This window comes from Heptranchias perlo, chromosome 15, assembly GCF_035084215.1.
Source record: "Heptranchias perlo isolate sHepPer1 chromosome 15, sHepPer1.hap1, whole genome shotgun sequence".
Classification (NCBI taxonomy): Eukaryota; Metazoa; Chordata; class Chondrichthyes; order Hexanchiformes; family Hexanchidae; genus Heptranchias; species Heptranchias perlo.
Genome location: NC_090339.1, coordinates 63771906 through 63793761, shown reverse-complemented (window position 1 = coordinate 63793761; position 21856 = coordinate 63771906). Strand labels below are relative to the sequence as shown.

Here is a 21856-nt window from a genome sequence, read left to right as displayed (position 1 = left end):
CGAGCACAGGGGGTGATGGGTGAACGGGACTTGGTGCGAGTTAGGGTACGGGCAGCAGAGTTTTGGATGAGCTCAAGTTTAAAGAGGGTTGAATATGGGAGGCCGGCCAGGAGAGCATTGGAATAGTCGGAGTCTAAAGGTAACAAAAGCATGGATGAGGGTTTCAGCAGCAGATGGGCTGAGGCAGAGAATCAATCGATCCCTGTCCAGCATAAGAAATACTACACGTCTTCTGTGGCCACAGCTGGCTCCTCAAAGATGTGCCTATAGGCGCCAGAGGAAACCTCTACAACCCAGGTGGGCATCCCAGTTACGCCAAAGATGGCACAGGCCAACACCCACAAGCTGCTACTGCCATTGACCTCATGATTTGGGATGGAATCAGGGGTACATCAATGGGTGGGAGAGCGGCTTCACCTCAGACCCACTTCTATGAGGCCAGAACAGGAAGTTCCAGCCTAAACTCTCTCCCTACTTTAGACCAATCCATCTGAAACGTCTTTGCATTATCACCTCTTTCTTTTCTCTCTGAGATTTGTGGTGTGCGGAAGGATTACATGGAATTACGTAGAACGTACAGCACAGAAACAGGCCATTTAGCTCAACTGGTCTATGACACCTCCCTCCCTACTTTATCTCACCCTATCAGCATATCCTTTCTCCCTCATGTGTTTATCCAGCTTCCCCTGAAATACATCTACACTATTTGCCTCAGCTACTCCTTATGGTAGCGAGTTCCACATTCTCACCACTCTCTGGGTAAAGAAGTTTCTCCTGAATTCTCTATTGGATTTGTTTGTGACGTATCTTATATTTTTGTTCCCTAGTTCTGGTCTGCCGCACAAGTGGAGATATCTTCTCCATGTCTACCCTATTAAGCTCTTTCATAATCTTAAAGACCTCTATCAGGTTACCCCTCAGTCTTCTCTTTTCTAGAGAAAAGAGCCCCAGCCTGTTCAATCTTTCCTGATAGGTATAACCTCACAGTTCTGGTATCATCCAAGTAAATCTTTTTTGCACCTTCTCCAGCGTCTCTATATCCTTTTTATAATATGGAGAGCAGACTTTTCAAAGGTTCTACACAAGTTTAACATAATTTCTCTGCTTTTCAATTCTATTCCTCTAGGAATGAACTCCAGTTAAAAAATATTCTATTTTTCTATTTTTCCGACCAAAGTGAATAACCTCACATTTCCCCACATTATACTCCATCTGCCATCTCATTGCCCACTCACTTAACCTGTCTATATCCCTTTGCAGACACTTTGCATCCTCCTAATGGTTTACTTTCCCATCTAGATTTGTATCGTCTGCAAACTTGGATACATTACACTCGGTTCCTTAATCTAAGTCATTAATATAGATTGTAAACAGCTGAGGCCCAAGCACCGATCCTTGCGGCACCCCACTAGTTACAGCCTGCCAACCTGAAAATGACCCGTTTATTCCTGCTCCCTGTTTTCTGTCCATTAACCAATCCTCTATCCATGCTAATATATTACCCCCAACCCCATGAGCCCTTATCTTGTGTTACAACCTTTTATGTGGCACCTTATCAAATGCCTTTTGAAAATCCAAATATACTACATCCACTGGTTCCCCTTTATCTACCCTCCAAGTTACACCCTCAACAAATTCTAATAGATTTGTCAAATGCGATTTCCCTTTCATAAAATCGTGTTGACTCTGCCTAATCATATTATGATTTTCTAAGTGCCCTGTTACTACATGCTTAATAATAGATTCTAGAATTTTCCCTTTACTGATGTCAGGCTAACTGGTCAATGGTACCCTATTTTCTCTCTCCCTCCTTTCTTGAATAGCAGGGTTACATTTGCCACTTCCAATTCACGGAGATCATTCTAGAATCTAGGGAATTCTGGAAGATCAAAACCAATGCATCCACTATCTCTGCATCCACCTCTTTTAGAATCCTAGGACGTAGGCCATCGGGTCCAGGGGATTTGTCAGCTTTTAGTCCCTTTTATTTTTCAAAAACTTTTTCTTTACTAATCTAAATTACTTTAAGTTCCTCTCTCTCATTAGCCCCTTGGTTCCCCACTATTTCCGTTATGTTTTTTGTGTCTTCTACTGTGAAGACAGATATAAAATATTTGTTTAACGTCTCTGCCATTTCTTTATTCCCCATTATAATTTCTCCTGTCTCTGCCTCTAAGGGACCCACATTTACTTTTGCTGATCTCTTTCTTTTTATATATTTGTAGAAGCTTTTACAATCTGTTTTCATATTTCTTGCTAGTTTACTCTCATATTCAATTTCCTCCCTCTTCATCAATTTCTTGGTCATCCTTTGCTGATTTCTAAAACCCTCTCAATCCTCAGGCTTACTACTCTTTTTGGCAACATTGTAAGCCTCTTCTTTTAATCTAATACTTTCCTTAACTACTCTAGTTAGCCACGGATGGATCACTTTTCCTGCGGAATTTTTATTCCTCAAATGTATGAATATTCATTGGGAATTATGTATTATTTCTTTAAATGTTTGCCATTCCTTATCTACTGTCATATCTTTTAATCTAATTTCTCAATCTACCTTAGCCAACTCGACCCTCATACCCGCATAATTGGCTGTGTTTAAATTTAAGACCCTAGTTTCAGACTAAACTACATCACTCTCAAACTCAGTATGAAATTCTATCATATTATGATCATTCTTCCCCAGAGGATCCTTTATTATAAGATTACTAATTAATCCTGTCTCATTACACAATACTAGATCTAAATTGCCTATTCCCTAATTTGTTCCTTGACATATTATTCTAGAAAACTGTCTTGGATGCATTCCAGGAACTCATCCTCCAAACTACTTTTGCCAATTTGGTTTGCCCAGTCTATATGAAGATTAAAGTCTTCCATAATTATTGCATTACCCTTGTTGCATGCTCTTCTAATTTCCTGATTGATATGCTGTCCAACTATCCAAGCAGTATGTTGCCCCCTTATTCTTCCTACCAAAAAGGAATTTATGAAAAGCCAATTCTGTGGGGCCAAATCATTTTCTCCTCCTGCAAAAGATTGGTCCCTGTCCAACTTGAGGCAAGGGCAATTTAGAACAACCTTCTTCCACTGCAACATAGACAGGACGAGACCTCCCCATTCTTGTTCCAGCAGATGATTAATATTTCACATCCTCACTGATCATGTTTGGCAGATTAGTGCGACAAGCAAGAAGGGGCTCACAGATTTCGCCTGTAACAACCATGCAGAGAAACTATTTGCCATCAAAGCTTTCCCTCTGGCGAGCTGGCACCAGGGGCGTCTTATCCCCCTGCCCTAGCTCATGCACACTTGTGGCAGGTGATTCACCAAGTGAAGACCCCCTCCTCTAGTTTAGCCTCTAAGTACGCGTGGTGCCAGTATCGGAGTTGGTGCTTGTGACGTTATGATCGAGTGATGTTACATCTTCAGGAAGGTTGGCCTCCTCTTCCTCCACTGGCAGAGGAGTGTCAATATTCTCAACAGCTTAATTCTCCGTGTGTGAAATTTCCATCTTGATAACAGCTGTTGAGTTCCTTATTTCAGTGAACATCTGTTTATTTACCTCAGGTAGAAGTCCCATACGTTATTGTTTAATGTTTACATTGTTTCCAGGTTTTATCAAATAATATTAAAAAAATTATCTCACATGGTTCCAGGAGTTTTCCACTCAAATCCAAGTATTACAAACAGGCAAGTCTTTTGTGAATGGCAGGTCTTGTTATTCTAAAATTGTCCTCAGAAATATTAACTTACTTCAGATAAAAGTTCCAAAGTTCATGGTTTACTGTTCTCAGTTTTTTACCCCAAAAAATTAATTACCTACGCACTTACCATTTTTCCCACTTGACTGCAGTGGAGCTGAGCTTACAAACAGCAAGTGTTGCTTCTGGGAATGTTCATTTAACTCAGAACTACATTTGACGCCAAAATAAGCAGAGAAAGATCCTGTCATAAACAACCTGGGACAGCAGACAATTCATAAACAAGTATTTATAGAAAAATCAAGTCAACCCAATAATTCATAGACTGAAAGTTCTGAAAAAATATAAACTTCAAACCCAGCTTTTGAGAGGAGCTGAAACTGCCAAGTAAAAATTGTAAGAAAAATATTCAAAGATACAAAAAGCAATTTTATCGTTAAGTTGAATCATATTATTGTGAAAGATTTTTACATTGAATCCTTAGTTAGTAGGCTAAGGGGAATGAAATGGTGGTTTAAAATAGTTTCAAGATGTATTTTCAGCAGTTTGATTGACTGTGCTACTGCCGTGCTTTATTGGAAGGTTTTATAGATTGGTGATTGTTGATTGGTGTAAAAGGTTTAGTAATTCCCATTTGGTAATTTTTGTTCTGACTTTTATTGGTAAGCTCTCAAACTGTCAATTGTTAATGAGTTAGTAATATAAAATGTGATCAAATGAAGAGACAGAAAGAAATGTATTTACCTGAGGTGCGATGGGCTGGAATTTTAAAGAAAGTTATTCATTATCAGCATGTGGGCATCGCTGGCAAGGCCGGCATTTATTGCCCATCCCTAGTTGCCCTGAGAAGATGGCGGTGGACTGCCTTCTTGAAATGGTTTCATACAACTGAGTGTCTCGCTTGGCAACTTCAGAGGGGCAGTTAAAAGTCAACCACGTTGGTGTGGGGACTGGAGTCACATATAGGCCCAGACCGGGTAAGGACGGCAGGTTTCCTTCCCTAAAGGGACATTAGTGAACCAGTTGGGTTTTTACGACAATCCGACAGCTTCATGGTCACTTTTACAGAAACCAGCATTTTATTCACTTTCCAGATGTAGAAAAAACCTGAATTAAAATACTCAAACTGCCATGGTGGGGATTTGAATTCACATTTGCTGGATTATTAGTCAGTAAGTGGGGGTGGAAGGCTCTGGGCAGGGATCGGGAGGAGGGGGAATGCTGGCCACCATCGGACGGGGAGGACAGGATCTATCAAAGACTGGGAAGGGGGCAGCGGGGCAAGGGAGGCCCAAAGCTTCCTTGTGAGACCTGGAGGAGCATTCCTGTCCCTCCTTCCCCTCAAGGAAACTTAAAATAAAATGTTAAACCTTACTTTCTGGGTCTCTTCTAGCCCGGGATCCGGCTCCAGGTCTGGCCCGGGATCCGGCTCCAGGTCTGGCCCGGGATCCGGCTCCAGGTCTGGCCCGGGATCCGGCTCCAGGTCTGGCCCGGGATCCGGCTCCAGGTCTGGCCCGGGATCCGGCTCCAGGTCTGGCCCGGGATCCGGCTCCAGGTCTGGCCCGGGATCCGGCTCCAGGTTTGGCCCGGGATCCGGCTCCTGGCGGTTTTCACTTGAGATGCTCAGCTTGAAATTGCAGATCGGGTCCTGATGACATCGTGGGACTCAGTCTGCATATTTAAAGCAGGACCTCGCTTCCTTTCTGCGGGTTAACATCGGGATACGAAGGGTTAACATCGGGACACGATGGGTTAACATCGGGACACAACGGGTTAACATTGGGACATGATGGGTTAACATCGGGATACGATGTGTTAACATCAGGACATGATGGGTTAAATCGGGATATGATGCGTTAACATCAGGACATGATGGGTTAACATCGGGACATGATGGGTTAACATCGGGATACGACGGGAAGCAAGCGGGATCGGTGGGGGTGAAGTGACTTGCCATATTTTAACTGCCCCCTCGCCCGGTTTCCGTCAGGTGGGGGCAGTTAAAACCAGGGCCGTTAATTCTGAACAGAGGCATTGGTACAAACGACGGGATTCTATCTGGGACAGACGTCTAATACTGTAACAGAGACGATTAGATGTGTCTGGGTGAAGCCAATTTAAAGTAATTTTTACCCTGTCTAACTGAAGTTATATAACACAGGAGAATTCTCCTATTTTGTCACGAGCATCAAGTTGTGCTTTGCCCTTTTTTTTCGGGGGAGTGACCCTGCTTCTTATATTGCTTAGGGCACAGTTGGAGCATTGCATACTGTTCATTATGGAAAACACAATAGAACCAAGACAAGGTACAGGAAAAAGTAACTGGAATGGTGCCAGCAATGTGAGTTTATTGTTATGAAGAAAGACTTAAAAAAATTGGGGCATTTTCACAGGAGCAGAGAAGATTAAAGGGACACGTGCCAGAGATTTTCAAAATTATGTAAATTTTTGAGAAGGTGAATCATGAAAGATTGTATTCACTGGTTGGTGAATCGATAACAAGGAACCAGAAATGTAAGATTATTATTTTAATTTTACTTGTTCCCGTTATTTTTGTTTCTTTCCTCGGGGACTTTTGTAGTCACCCACCTTTCTTTCAATCAAACAGAGAATGTAAATTCACTGGGTCCCGTTTGGACTCCGCCAATGTTTATAAAGAGATCTGTCATCTTTTCTTGTCTCCTCCGCATGGGCAATGAGAAATGATGCGTCTTCTGCCCTTTGAAGCGTATAGTTCGTTCCTGTTTTCTAAAAGGGCCTCTTTTCTCTAGAAAAGATAAGGTTGAGGGGTGACCTGATAGAGGTTTTTAAAATTATGAAGGGGTTCGATAGGGTAGACATAGAGAAGATGTTTTCACTTGTGGGGGAGACCAGAACTAGGGGTCATAAGTATAAGATAGTCACTAATAAATCCAACAGGGAATTCAGGAGAAACTTCTTTACCCAGAGAGTGGTGAGAATGTGGGACTCACTACCACAAGGAGTAGTTGAGGTGAATAGTATAGATACATTTAATGGGAAGCTAGATAAACACGAGGGAGAAAGGAATAGAAGGATATGCTGATCGGGTGCGATGAAGTAGGGAGGGAGGAGGCTTATGTGGAGCATAAACACTGGCATAGACCAGTTGGGCCGAATGGCCTGTTTCTGTGCTGTAGTTTCGATGTAACTCGATGTAATCCCAGTCACTTACAGCAGTGCGGTCTGCAGGCGTGATTGACGGTGGAATTACCCAATCATCTCCATTCTGGCCAGGACTTGTGTCGCTACAGGCAGCCTTAATATTAACAGGGTGACACCTCTGATAAAACAGCAGAGTGGGGGAGTTTGATACAAGTACGTTAAATCAGCGGGCGAAGGAGGGAAGTGTACGCCTGGATTACTTGCACTTGTTCTATCGATTGGTGACGAGAGGAATAACACTCAAATGTTGGAATGAGGCCCGAGGGTTAATTGATAAATGTTCTGCCTTCCGAACAGGACTCGAATTTCAATTCAGTTCAGGACTCAAAGTAAATTAGCAGCAAAGACTAATCTACATCAGCTGGTGCAAATACCTGTAGGGACACTACAGGGGAACTCGCCGACCCTACACTCCCAGTGTGGGGCCACAGGCAAAGAGGCCGCAGGTCAAGGAGTCATCGTTTCAGTGTTGTAGCATTGTCTCAGGCTCGCACTGCCAGTAGGGCGTGTAGGAGCCGTGAATTTAGCCTAAATTCTTTCTGAAACAAAATACTGCTTTTGCAAAGATCATTTCAAGCATGACACATTAACGTACACACATACACATTAGAACACACACATACACATTAGAACACACACATTAAAACATACACACACATTAAAACACATACACACACATTAAAACACATACACACACATTAAAACACACATAATACACACATATCAAACATGATCGCACAGGCACACAAATCAACTCACACGCAAACAAACACACAAATCAACACACACACACCCACAAATTAACACACTCTTATTGTGTACCTTCATATAAATATTTTATTCAGTGCATCTGTTGGTGTATACAACAAATAATAAACAACTGAACAGTATAGAAGCAGAAAAACTGCTTGTACTTTCGAACCCATGTAAAGTTTGGAGCACATTATCCAACATGTTTTAGTACACAGTCATGCAACTCTATTCCATTATTACCAGCGCTCTCCCATGCAACAGGTAAATTAAAATAAAAATCTAATCTAATTTACAAATAACAGCAACCTCTCTGTAGTATGCACTAGGATGAGTTTAGGGTAAACTGCCCAAAGGGAACTCCATACACAGCTATTCCCACCGTGACCAGTACAATAAAAGAATAACCAGTTTGGCGTTACAAATAAGACTTTCTTTTTTGTTATAAAAATGAAGTCACCCAAAACTCTACAGTTTCTTCAAGAATAAAAGTCACCACAATAAGGTCAATGTGCAAATGCATAAAGTGAGAACGAGTCACGAGTGTGCAATTTGCTAACCAACAGATTTCTGTATTCTGGGCCTTGCACTATAGTTCACTGTTACTACAAATCTATAAACCCTTTTCCTCAAGATTGCTTAAAGTTACACTTTTAACCACTGTATACTTAGCCTGAGACACCGACTTGTTTCCGGTTCATTTTTTTTTTTGTTTCGGCAACCCTGACTAGTTTTTGAAAGAGATCCTACCCATTCATTGGAGTATAAAAAAACCTGTAGAACTGCAGTACAGCGAAACACTAACCATCGGAGATTTGAAAAAAAAAATAAAAGAAAAATGGATGCTAGTGAATTGAGTGGGACTGAACAGCACTGAGAGCCAAGAACGTGATGGAATTACTTTTTGTGTGTTCCTCATTCCTTTAGTAAAACCCAAAGGTATCTACATTCCTCTGGTTCGAGCAAATGTGGTCTGTGTGTTAATTTTTTGTGTGGCCGTTGCTGACAATAGTAACTTGTTTTCAGCTGGCGAACGAGGCGTGATATTTTTATGATTCTTTTCCCCGGACAAAGGTCAGAATGACGGGATATAAAGGGCATTTCTTCTGCCTCACCACATTCCCAAAATGAGGTTCCACTGCCTATCCTGGTGTCTGGTGAGATGCACAAGCGTTTTCTCGGCTAAAATTATCGGGACTTTTATCCACTGACAAAATCAGAGGACCTAAAAGGCTGAGATACGAAGAGCGACCCTACTCAGTTCAGTGGTTTGTTTTCCTGAATCATTTTACAACAGAAAGAGAGTGTCTGCTAGTAATAAGTCAACAGCATCCATACGCTAGGTTTCTCCACATGGGACGTGCTCCCATCCAGCTACGTTGATTCAGTCTGACTCACCATCTTGCCCCCCCCATTCAGCACCGCAGAGGCACTCCTGCTTTTCGTAGGGGTTCCAGACCTTGAGAGAACTTCTGCCAGCTCGTGAAGTGATGGTTCTCTGTAGAGGGCAACTGGAAATCAAAGAGTAAATTATCAGTAATTCACGTTAGACGCTGCTTCACTCTGTGTGTGTGTGTGTGTGTGTGTGTGTGTGTGTGTGTGGTTGTGGGGCTGTGTGTGTGGGGGTGTGTATATATGTGTGTGTGTGTGTGTGTGTGTGTGTGTCTGTGTGGGGTTGTGTGTGTGTGTGGTTTTGTGTGGGGTTGTGGGGCTGTGTGTGTGGGGGTGTGTATATATGTGTGTGTGTGTCTGTGTGGGGTGTGTATATATGTGTGTGTGTGTGTGTGTGTGTGTGTGTGGTTTTGTGTGGGGTTGTGTGTGTGTGTCTGTGTGTGTGTGTGGTTTTGTGTGGGGTTGTGTGTGTGTCTGTGTGTGTGTGTGTGTGTCTGTGTGTGTGTGGGGTTGTGTGTGAGTGTGTGTGTGGTTTTGTGTGGGATTGTGGGGCTGTGTGTGTGGGGGTGTGTATATGTGTGTGTGTGTGTGTGTGTGTGTGTAAAATTGGAGCTGTTAACCCATCCTGCATAACAATTAACCTTAGATGCATTGAAGGGGAAGTGAGATAAACACGAGGGAGAAAGCAATAGGGTTGGATAAAGAGGGGTTGGACGAGGCTCGTATGGAGCATAAACACCAGCATGGACCAGTTGGGCTGAATGGCCTGTTTCTGTGCTGTACGTTTGATGTCATTCTATGAACACGGATCCAATCCAGAAATGTTGATTTGAGAAAAGAAAGAAAGACAGAACTTGCATTTATATGGCGCCTTTCACAACCTCAGGATATTCATCCAATGAGGTACTTTTTGAAGTGCAGTCACTGTTGTAATGTAGGAAATGCGGCAGCCAATTTGCACACAGCAAGATCCCACAAACAGCAATGACATAATGACCTCAAAATCTGTTTTATTGATTTGGTTGAGGGATAAATATTGGCCAGGACACCGGGGAAAACTCCCCTGTTCTTCTTTGAAATAGTGCCATGGGATCTTTTACATCCACCTGAGAGGGTAGACAGGGCCTCGGTTTAACGTCTCATCTGAAAGACGGCACCTCCAACAATGCAGCATTGCCTCAGTACTGCCCCTCCGATAGTGCAGCGCTCCCTCAGTATTGACCCTCCGACAGTGCAGCACTCCCTCAGTATTGACCCTCCGACAGTGCAGCACTCCCTCAGTATTGACCCTCCGACAGTGCAGCACTCCCTCAGTACTGACCCTACGACAGTGCAGCGCTCCCTCAGTACTGACCCTCCGACAGTGCAGCGCTCCCTCAGTACTGACCCTCCGACAGTGCAGCACTCCCTCAGTACTGACCCTCCGACAGTGCAGCACTCCCTCAGTACTGACCCTCCAACAGTGCAGCGCTCCCTCAGTACTGACCCTCCGACAGTGCAGCGCTCCCTCAGTACTGACCCTCCGACAGTGCAGCACTCCCTCAGTACTGACCCTCCGACAGTGCAGCGCTCCCTCAGTGCTGACCCTCCGACAGTGCAGCACTCCCTCAGTACTGACCCTCCAACAGTGCGGCGCTCCCTCAGTTCTGACCCTCCGACAGTGCAGCACTCCCTCAGCACTGCCCCTCCGACAGTGCAGCACTCCCTCAGTACTGACCCTCCGACAGTGCAGCGCTCCCTCAGTACTGACCCTCCGACAGTGCAGCACTCCCTCAGTACTGACCCTCCAACAGTGCGGCGTTCCCTCAGTACTGACCCTCCGACAGTGCAGCACTCCCTCAGCACTGCCCCTCCGACAGTGCAGCACTCCCTCAGTACTGACCCTCCGACAGTGCAGCGCTCCCTCAGTACTGACCCTCCGACAGTGCGGCGCTCCCTCAGTACTGACCCTCCGACAGTGCGGCGCTCCCTCAGTACTGACCCTCCGACAGTGCGGCGCTCCCTCAGTACTGACCCACCGACAGTGCGGCGCTCCCTCAGTACTGACCCTCCGACAGTGCAGCACTCCCTCAGTACCTCAGGTCAGAGGTGCCCCTAACTAGCACAAGGTCTGCCAAAGTGAGGTACTGTAGCCCTATCTCTGTCGATGTAGGGGTGCAGGTGGGGGTGAGAGGGCACACAGCACTTCTCAGGCTGCCTGACATCCCTCAGCATCTCTTCCTCTTCCTCAAAACATGTCAACATAGGGTCTCCCTGTTTGCAAAGCCTTTGCTGCCAAAAGACCAAGCTCCGGGGAAAATAAATAGGTGATGAAAACTGGTGGGAAGGCTCCTGAAAACCTAAGTACCGGCGATAAATTAAAAATAAATGACAATAAAGGTCCTTTGTAAAAGGCCTAGAGCACTTACCTGGTAAATTTGCGGACGTTTTAAATGCTCTCAGACCTACCAGATGCCTCCATCAACAACAACAACAACAACAACTTGCATTTATATAGCGCCTTTAACGTAGTACAACGTCCCAAGTTGCTTCACAGGAGCGATTATCAAACAAAATTTGACACCGAGCCACATAAGGAGATATTAGGACAGGTGACCAAAAGCTTGGTCAAAGAGGTAGGTTTTAAGGAGCGTCTTAAAGGAGGAGAGAGAGGTGGAGAGGTTTCGGGAGGGAATTCCAGAGCTCAGGGCCCAGGCGGCTGAAGGCACGGCCGCCAATGGTGGAGCGAAGGAAATCGGGGATGCGCAAGAGGCCAGAATTGGAGGAGCGCAGAGATCTCGGAGGGTTGTCGTGCTTCAGGAGGTTATAGAGATAGGGAGGGGCGAGTCCAAGGAGGGATTTGAAATTGAGGATGAGAATTTTAAATCTGAGGCCCATGGGTGTGGTGTGGACTCGATGCACAGCGTATACCCGAGAATCGGAGAATGACAGAGAGCCCTTCCTGACCCCCTTCTAAATGTGTGACGGAAGCTCCTGCCTGCTTCGGACGGGTGGATCCTGCAGCGCAAGCAAAATCCTCCACACCAGACATGCTCCAGAAATCAACATTGAGTGGGCGGAATAAATCCCCACAGGATTCCCCGACAGTTCCCATCCTCACAAACTGGCTGGTGGAGAGGCCTGGAAATCAGCACGTCTTGGCGTTGCTACGACACTCAAGCTGGTGCCTCAACGGGGACTTGGCATCACACTGGAAACTGGAAAGTGAATCTGTTTCCCTTGCCTCCTCCACCATCAAACCCCCTCCTGCAGCAGCGAGCCGTTTCAAATCCCGCCTACACATCCCAGCCTGCGGTGCTCAGTTTCCAATCTCTCCCTATCCCACGGCGAGCAGCCTCCCAACATCAGGACGCTGGAGGGATCGGAACGAGGCTTTGGAACGGGGAAGCTTGGAATGGGGTGCGGAGGAGTCGGTGGAAATCGACAATCCGAGCTCAGCGTGTACCCCCGGAGAGGGATTCACTGCCTGCATCGTAACTGGTGTCTTAAGCCTTTCAGCGGCACTGAACAATTCTTCTCTTCAGCTAACCCCACGTTTAAAAAAAAAAGTTCGAAAGCTTTCGGATTGATTGCATCGACTTACATCGAAACTGCACCACAGAACCAGGCCATTCGGCCCAACTGGTCCATGCCAGTGTTTATGCTCCACACGAGCCTCCTCCCTCCCCACTTCATCTAAGTAGGTCCCTTACAGTCGGAAATGGGGGAAATTATAATGGGGAACAGAGAAATGGCAGAACAATTAAACACATACTTTGGTTCTGTCTTCACAAAGGAGAACACAAATAACCTCCCGGAAATGTTAGGGAACCAAGGGTCTAGTGAGAGGGAGGAACTGAGGGAAATCAATATTAGTGGTAGAGAAATTAATGGGGCTAAAGGCTGACAAATCCCCAGGGCCTGATAATCTACATCCCAGAGTACTAAAGGAAGTGGCCCTGGAAATAGTGGATTCATTGGTGATCGTCTTCCAAAATTCTATGGACTCTGGAACAGTTCCTACAGATTGGAGGGTGACAAATGTAACCCCACTATTTAAAAAAGGAGGGAGAGAAAAGGCAGGGAATTACAGACCAGTTAGCCTAACATCAGTAGTGGGGAAAATGCTAGAGTCTATTATAAAAGATGTGATAACAGAACACTTGGAGGGCATTAACGGGATTGGACAAAGTCAGCATGGGTTTATGAAAGGGAAATCATGCTTAACAAATCTACTGGAGTTTTTTGAGGATGTAACTAGTAGAATAGATAGGGGAGAACCAGTGGATGTGGTGTACTTGGATTTTCAGAAAGTTTTGATAAGGTCCCACACAAGAGGTTAGTGTGCAAAATTAAAGCACATGGGATTGGGGGGAATATACTGGCATGGATTGAGAATTGGTTGACAGACAGGAAATAGAGAGTAGGAATAAACGGGTCTTTTTCCGGGTGGCAGGCAGTGACTAGTGGGGTACCGCAGGGATCAGTGCTTGGGCCCCAGCTATTCACAATATATATCAATGATTTGGATGAGGGAACGGAATGTAACATTTCCAAGTTTGCAGACGACACAAAGCTGGGGTGGAATGTGAGCTGTGAGGAGGATGCAAAGAGGCTCCAATGTGATTTAGACAAGTTGGGTGAGTGGGCAAGAACATGGCAGATGCAGTATAACGTGGATAAATGTGAGGTTATCCACTTCGTTTGTAAAAACAGAAAGGCAGATTATTATCTGAATGGTGATAGATTGGGAAAAGGGGAGGTGCAACGAGACCTGGGTGTCCTTGTACACCAGTCGCTGAAAGCGAGCATTCAGGTGCAGCAAGCAGTTAGGAAGGCAAATGGTATGTTGGCATTCATTGCAAGAGGATTTGAGTACAGAAGCACGGATGTCTTACTGCAGTTATACAGGGCCTTGGTGAGACCACATCTGGAGTATTGTGTGCAGTTTTAGTCTCCTTATCTGAGGAAGGATGTCTTTGCCATGGAGGGAGTGCAACGAAGGTTTACCAGACTGATTCCTGGGATGGCATGACTGACCTATAAGGGGAGATTGGGTCGACTAGGCCTATATTCACTAGAGTTTAGAAGAATGAGAGGTGATCTCATCGAAACAAATAAAATTCTAACAGGGCGAGACAGACCAGATGCAGGGAGGATGTTCCCGATGGCTGGGGAATCCATAAGCAGGGGTCTCAGTCTCAGGATACGGGGTATGCCATTTAGAACCGAGATAAGAAATTTCTTCACTCAGAGGGTGGTGAACCTGTGGAATTCTCTACCACAGAAGGCAGTGGAGGCCAAGTCATTGGATGTATTCAAGAAGGAGATAGATATATTTCTTAATGCTAAAGGGATCAAGGGATGTGGGGAAAAAGCTGGAACATGGTACTGAGTTAGACGATCAGCCATGATCATTTTGAACGGCGGAGCAGGCCCAAAGGGCCGAATGACCTAATCTTGCTCCTATTTTCTATGTTTCTATGTTAACCTTATCAGCATATCCTTCTATTCCTTTCTCCCTCATGTGTTTATCTAGCTTCCCCTTAAATGTCGGTCAGAGGCTGGGTATTCTGCGGTGAGTGACTCACCTCCTGACTCCCCAAAGCCTTTCCACCATCTACAAGGCACAAGTCAGGAGTGTGATGGAATACTCTCCACTTGCCTGGATCAGTGCAGCTCCAACAACACACAAGAAGCTCGACACCATCCAGGACAAAGCAGCCTGCTTGATTGGCACCCCATCCACCACCTTAAACATTCACTCCCTTCACCACCAGCGCACAGTGGCTTCAGTGTGTACCATCCACAGGATGCACTGCAGCAACTCACCAAGGCTTCTTCGACAGCACCTCCCAAACCCACGACCTCTACCACCTAGAAGGACAAGATGTGGAGATGCCGGTGATGGACTGGGGTTGACAATTGTAAACAATTTTACAACACCAAGTTATAGTCCAACGATTTTTATTTGAAATCTACAAGCTTTCGGAGGCTTCCTCCTTCCTCAGGTAAATGTCCTGAGGAAGGAGGAAGCCTCCGAAAGCTTGTAGATTTCAAATAAAAATCGTTGGACTATAACTTGGTGTTGTAAAATTGTTTACAATAGAAGGACAAGAGCAGCAGGCATATGGGAACTACTTTCTAAATGGTAAAAAGTTAAAAACTGTGGATGTCCAAAGGGACTTAGGGGTTCAGGTACATAGATCATTGAAGTGTCATAAACAGGTGCAGAAAATAATCAAGAAGGCTAATGGAATGCTGGCCTTTATATCTAGAGGACTAGAGTACAAGGGGGCAGAAGTTATGCTGCAGCTATACAAAACCCTGGTTAGACCGCACCTGGAGTACTGTGAGCAGTTCTGGGCACTGCACCTTCGGAAGGACATATTGGCCTTGGAGGGAGTGCAGCGTAGGTTTACTAGAATGATACCCGGACTTCAAGGGTTAAGTTACGAGGAGAGATTACACAAATTGGGGTTGTATTCTCTAGAGTTTAGAAGGTTAAGGGGTGATCTGATCGAAGTTTAAGATATTAAGGGGAACGGAGAGGGTGGATAGAGAGAAACTATTTCCGCTGGTTGGGGATTCTAGGAGTAGGAGGCACAGTCTAAAAATTAGAGCCAGACCTTTCAGGAGCGAGATTAGAAAACATTTCTACACACAAAGGGTGGTCGAAGTTTGGAACTCTCTTCCGCAAATGGCAATTGATACTAGCTCAATTGCTAAATGTAAATCTGAGATAGATAGCTTTTGGCAACCAAAGGTATTAAGGTATATGGGCTAAAGGAGCTAGGGATATGAAGCTAGATCACACATCCGCCATAATCTTATCAAATGGCGGAGCAGGCATGAGGGGCTGAATGGCCTACTCCTGTTCTTATGTTCCTATGTAACACCACCTGCACGTTCCCCTCCAAGTCACACACCATCCCGACTTGGAAATTTATCGTTGTTCCTTCATCGTCGCTGGGTCAAAATCCTGGAACTCCCTTCCTAACAGCACTGGGGGAGAACCGTCACCACACGGACTGCAGCGGTTCAAGAAGGCGGCTCACCACCACCTTCTCAAGGGCAATTAGGGATGGGCAGAAAATACTGGCCTCGCCAGCAATGCCCACATCCCATGAACGAATTTTTTTTTAAAAATTGTGCTGGTCGCCTCAACTGCTCCTTGTGGTAGTGAGTTCCACATTCTAACCACTCTCTGGGTAAAGAAGTTTCTCCTGAATTCCCTATTGGATTCATTCATGACTATTTTATATTTATGATCTCAAGTGGAAACATTTTCTCTACATCTACCCTATCAATTCCTTCCATTATTTTAAAGACCTCTATCAGGTCACCCCTCGATCTTCTCTTATCTAGAGAAAAGAACCCCAGCCTGTTCAGCCTTTCCTGATAAGAAGATCCTCTCAGTTATCGTATCATTTTTGCACCCCCTGCAGTTCCTCTACATCCTTTCTATAATATGGAGACCAGAACTGTGCACAATACTCCAGGTGTGGTCTAACCAAGGTTCTATGCAAGTTCATACTGTATTCAAGACTGAGATCGATAGGTTTTTTGACTCTAGGGGAATGAAGGAATTTGGAGATCGGGCGGGAAAGTGGAGTTGAGTTCGAAGATCAGCCATGATCTGATTGAATGGCGGAGCAGGCGCGAGGGGCCGGATAACCTACTCCTGCTCCTATATCTTATGTTTAACATAACTTCTTTGCTTTTCAATTCTATCCCTCTGGAAATGGACTCTAGTGCTTGATTTGCCTTTTTTATGGCCTTTATTAACCTGCATCACTACTTTGAGTGATTGTGTATCTGGACCCCTTTGCTCCTCTATCCCGTTTAGATTCTTCTTATCCAAGCAATATGTGGCCTCCTTATTCTTCCTAACAAAATACAACTACTCACACTTGTCTGTCTTGAAATTCATTTGCCAATTACACGCCCATTCTGCAAATTTATTAATTCCTCTTGCATTTTGATGCATTCTTCCTTTGTATTAACTAAGATTGAGATGATTTGACAGATGCTGAGAGGACGTTTCTCCTAACTGGAGATTCTAGAACTCGGGGGCATATTCTCAGGATAAGGGGTCGGTCATTTAAGATTGAGATGAGGAGGAATTTCTTCACTCAGAGGGTTGTGAATCTTTGGAATTCTCTACCCCAGAGGGCTGTGGATGGTCAGTCATTGAGTACATTCAAGAATGAGATCGATGGATATTTGGACTCTAAGCGAATCAAGGGATATGGAGATCGGGAGGGAAAGTGGAGTTGAGGTCAAAGATCAGCCATGATTTGATTGAATAGTGGAGCAGTCTCGAGGGGCCGTATGGCCTACTCCTGCTCCTATTCCTTATGTTCTTATTGTGCCAGCAAGTTGTGTTGTGTTGGCTGTGTGTTATGTAACCGGATGTACCAAATAAAACACTGCTGCATTTTCTGAACCATTCTTGGCAGCACTTTTAAGAAACTACAAGATTTCCGAGTCAGCAGAAGGCAGAATTTTTTTGTTCACTTCAGAGCTCACTCAAGTCATGCAGCTCTCTGAACACTCTGGGAATGTGCAGCTCGGCACTGCGACATCTTACAGGGCCGATTCTAGTGCCGAAACATCCATCAGTAAATCTGCAGTGTAATATTCGTTTAAAAATTCAATATCCATATTCTCACTAGTCCTTCAGTGTTTACAACAGTGGCACGAGAACATCGAGTGTGAAGCCTGATCACAAAGCATCATGCTCGGTGAATAGTTCTGTTCTCATCCTTGTTTCTAATTCCCTCCATGGCCTCGCCCCTCCCTATCTCTGTGACCTCCTCAAGCCCCATAATCCTCCCAGATCTCTGCGTTCTTCTAATTCTGGCCTCTTGCGCATTCCCCGATTTTAAATCGCCCCACCGTTGGCGGCCGTGCCTAAACCCTAAGCTCTGGAATTCTCTTCCTAAACCTCTCCCCCTCTCTCTCCTCCTTTAAGACGCCCCTTAAAACCTACCTCTTTGACCAAGCTTTTGGTCACCTGTCCTGATATCTCCTTATGTGGCTCGGGGTCAAATTTTGTTTGATAATCGCTCCTGTGAAGCACCTTGGGACGTTTTACTACGTTAAAGGTGCTATATAAATGCAAGTTGTTGTTCATAATTCTGTTTCTCTGTTGAAAAAAATAATAAAAGGAGTGCAAAGGGCAGTGGAATTGGATTGGATTTCAGAGAGCTGCACAGCCACGTTGGACTGAATGGCCTCCTTCTGTGCCGTAAGACACCACGATTCTATGATTTCAGAACTACCAGGACCGTCACTATTCGAGACAGGGAGAAAGTTCGCATGAATCTATAAGCATATTATAGTCACCCTTCTTATACCTAACACCATCACGGGAGCAAGAACTGCAGTGGTTCAGGAAGTAGGTTCCTTCGCAGAGGAAATAAAAGATCAGCCGCGATCTTATTGACTGCCGGAGCAGGCTCGAGGGGCCGTATGGCCTACTCCTGCTCCTATTTCTTATGTTCTTATGATGGACGATGAATGTAACTTTTGCAAGTTTGCTCACATCCCGAGAACAAATATTAACCTGAATCGACAGAATTTTCATTAACAACATGCCGGTCAGACCCCCGTGGATTGTACATTGGCAGTCTCCAGATGAAGTGGGGTCAGAGTTCAGGAGACAAGGGGTAAGTTAGCCTCCATTTAAAAGTTTTACATTCCCGTCCTTATGTTGTATGTAATAGTTTTATATTTTCGGTGGGGGGGGGGGTGGGGCCATAGAAATCCCAGAGAAATGGCACAAATGGTGTTCACACCGTCTCTCCAGGGTTCCTGCAGGTCTTCTGTCGAAGTCATACCCGGCATCCGCGGGACCCCCGCACCCCCCTCAACCCCTCACCCCACTGTGGAAATTCAACCCCTTTTATTTTGTATTACTATTGATAGTTAAAGAACGACACTGAAGGCAATTTGGGAAGCAGTGGAGTAGAGTTGATTGGAGCAAAGGAGTTTTTTCAGCAGTACAGGTCGAGGAGTTGGGAGCCTGTAAACCGAGCTGCTGCTGGGAGGGTGTGATTACAGTGAGACAAATTTCCTTCATTCCAACACTGCTATCTTCAGTAACAGCACGTTAAAAACAGACCATTCATTCGTTAATTCATTCATTCATCTCATTGTTGTTTGCTATGTATATAATGGCTACTGTATTTGCCTAAACAACTGTACTTCAAATAATTCATACCAGAAATGAGAGGTTACACCTATCAGGAAAGATTGAACAGGCTGGAGCTCTTTTCTCTAGAAAATAGAAGATTGAGGGGTGACCCGATAGAGGTCTTTAAGAATACGAAAGCATCTGACAGGGTAGATGTAGACAAGATGTTTCCACTTGTGGGGCAGATCAGAACTAGGGGCCATAAATATAAGAGTCACTAATAAATCCACTAGGGAATTCAGGAGAAACTTCTTCACCCAGAGAGTGGTGAGAATGTGGAACTCGCTCCCACAAGGAGTAGTTGAGGTGAATAGTATCGATGCATTTAAGGGGAAGCTCGATAAACACATGAGGGAGAAAGGAATAGAAGGATATATTGATAGGGTTCGATGAAGAGGAGTGGGAGGAGGCTCGTGTGGAGCATAAACACCAGCATGGATCTGTTGGGTCGAATGGCCTGTTTCTGCTTTGTATATTCTTTGTAATTGTATGTGAACTGCTTTGAGATGTTTCTGAGTTGGTAACATAGCAACAGTTTCAGACTGGAGAAAACCTTCGGTCCATCTGGCCCACTTATCCACAGTGTTCCCTTGGTATATTTCAAATAACCCTGAATCCTATTTGTTGACAAAAACCTGTCTAGTTCCTTCTTGAAACAACTTACATTTATATAGCGCCTTTAACGTAGTAAAAACATTCCAAGGCCCTTCACGAGGGCATTATCAAACAAAATAAGACACCGAGCCACATAAGGAGATATTAGGACAGGCAACCAAAAGCTTGGTCAAAGTGGTAGGTTTTAAGGAGCGTCTTAAAGGAGGAGAAAGAGGTGGAGAGGTTTAGGGAGGGAATTCCAGAGCGTAGGGCCTAGGCAGCTGAAGGAATGGCCGTCAATAGTGGGATCAAACATAGAAACATAGAAAATAGGAGCAAGAGTAAGCCATTCGGCCCTTCGAGCGTGCTCCGCCATTCAAAATGATCATGGCTGATCGTCTAACTCAGTACTCTGTTCCCACTTTTCCCCATTTCCCTCGATCCCTTTAGCATTAAGAAATAAATCTATCTCCTTCTTGAATACATCAAATGACTTGGCCTCCACTGCCTTCTGTGCTAGAGAATTCCACAAGTTCACCACCCTGTAAGTTGTTTCAAGAAGGAACTAGACAGGTTTTTGTCAACAAATAGGATTCAGGGTTATTTGAAATATACCAAGGGAACACTGTGGATAAGTGGGCCAGATGGACCGAAGGTTTTCTCCTGTCTGAAACTGTTGCTATGTTACTATCTCAGAAACATCTCAAAGCAGTTCACATACAATTACAAAGAATATGCAAAGCAGAAACAGGCCATTCGACCCAACAGATCCATGCTGGTGTTTATGCTCCACACGAGCCTCCTCCCACCCTTCTTCATCTCACCCTATCAATATATCCTTCTATTCCTTTCTCCCTCATTTCTCCTCATCTCGGTTCTAAATGGCACAGCCCGTATCCTGAAGGAAATCGGGGATGCACAAGCGGCCAGAATTAAGGTTCCTTGTTCCACCACCCGTGCCAGTAATCTGTTCCACATACTCACCACCCTTTTAGTAAAAAGGTTCCTCCTGCATTTCTTATTTTCTTTTGTTGACCTTAATTTGTAAATATGACCCTTTGTGCTTAAATTCTGTACACGGCATAAAAGCTTACTTGGATCCAACTTCTCCAAACCTTTCATAATTTTAAACACTTCGATCATATCGTATCTCGGTCTCGTTTCATGAGAGAAAAGACCGAGGGTCGTCAGTCTTTCCTCATGTCATTCTCTTAACTTCTGGGCAGAGATTTTGTCTGATAGATTTTTGTTGGGTGAGGGTATTAAGGGTCACAGAAACAAGGCGGGTAGATGAAGCTAAGATACAGATCAGCCATGGATGACGGAACAGGCTCGAGGGGCTGAATGGCCTCCTCCTGTTCCTATGAAGAGGCAAGGAGAATTTTTTTTTTACACAAGTGGGTGAAGTTAGTGATTGAAGCAAAGACCATGTCAACTTTTAAGAATAGGTTAGGTAGGTGGTTGGAGGAAAAGGAGAATAAAGGGGTATGGGAACAGGGCGAGCAAATGGGATTAGAACTATGGACTGTGTGGAGGATTAATCCCAACACAGACTGGTTGAGCCCAACGGCCTGTTTCCATGTTGTAAGTTCGATGTAAATCTTCCTTTTGTTTTAGTTTATGTGGAGCCTTGCCAACAGATTTAGTGTATTCATCTGCATTCCTGCAGACACCATGGCAACTAAATATAAACCAATGAAAAACTGGCTTTCATGAAAGATGTCTGCGGTATAGAGAAACCTTAGCTCGACCTGACACTGCTCCACAAACACAGGCTTGAGCCCGCTGTTCTCCACAGACTGAAGACTGGCATTAAAATGTCATTTAATTGGACAATTAGGGCGTGACTGAGAGGATATTGTTCGTAAATGCGGGTTGAACCACATCCGTTACCAGGCGACAATGTAAAGACTCCGTGCAGTCGGGGGGCCTCGGGATCACAGGATCCTCCTCCATGTCTGATAAGGTTTTCTTTTGTGCGCTGACACATAGTGAGTGCTCTCCTGGCCGGCTTCCCATCTTCCATCCTCCATAAGCTTGAGCTCATGCAAAATGC

General features: G+C 44.8%; 1 protein-coding gene across 5 annotated transcripts in view; it reads right to left on the bottom strand.

Annotated features, from left to right (window-relative positions):
* Positions 1-7695: 7695 nt before the first annotated feature.
* Positions 7696-21856, bottom strand: part of fgf13a (fibroblast growth factor 13a) — a 553665-nt gene continuing 539504 nt past the window's right edge. For all 5 annotated transcript variants that reach the window (XM_067997325.1, XM_067997327.1, XM_067997328.1 and 2 more), the window contains one exon: positions 7696-9145. In XM_067997325.1, the coding sequence (XP_067853426.1) occupies positions 9009-9145 (137 nt within the window). In that variant the 3' untranslated portion in view covers positions 7696-9008. The remainder of the gene's footprint in view (positions 9146-21856) is intronic.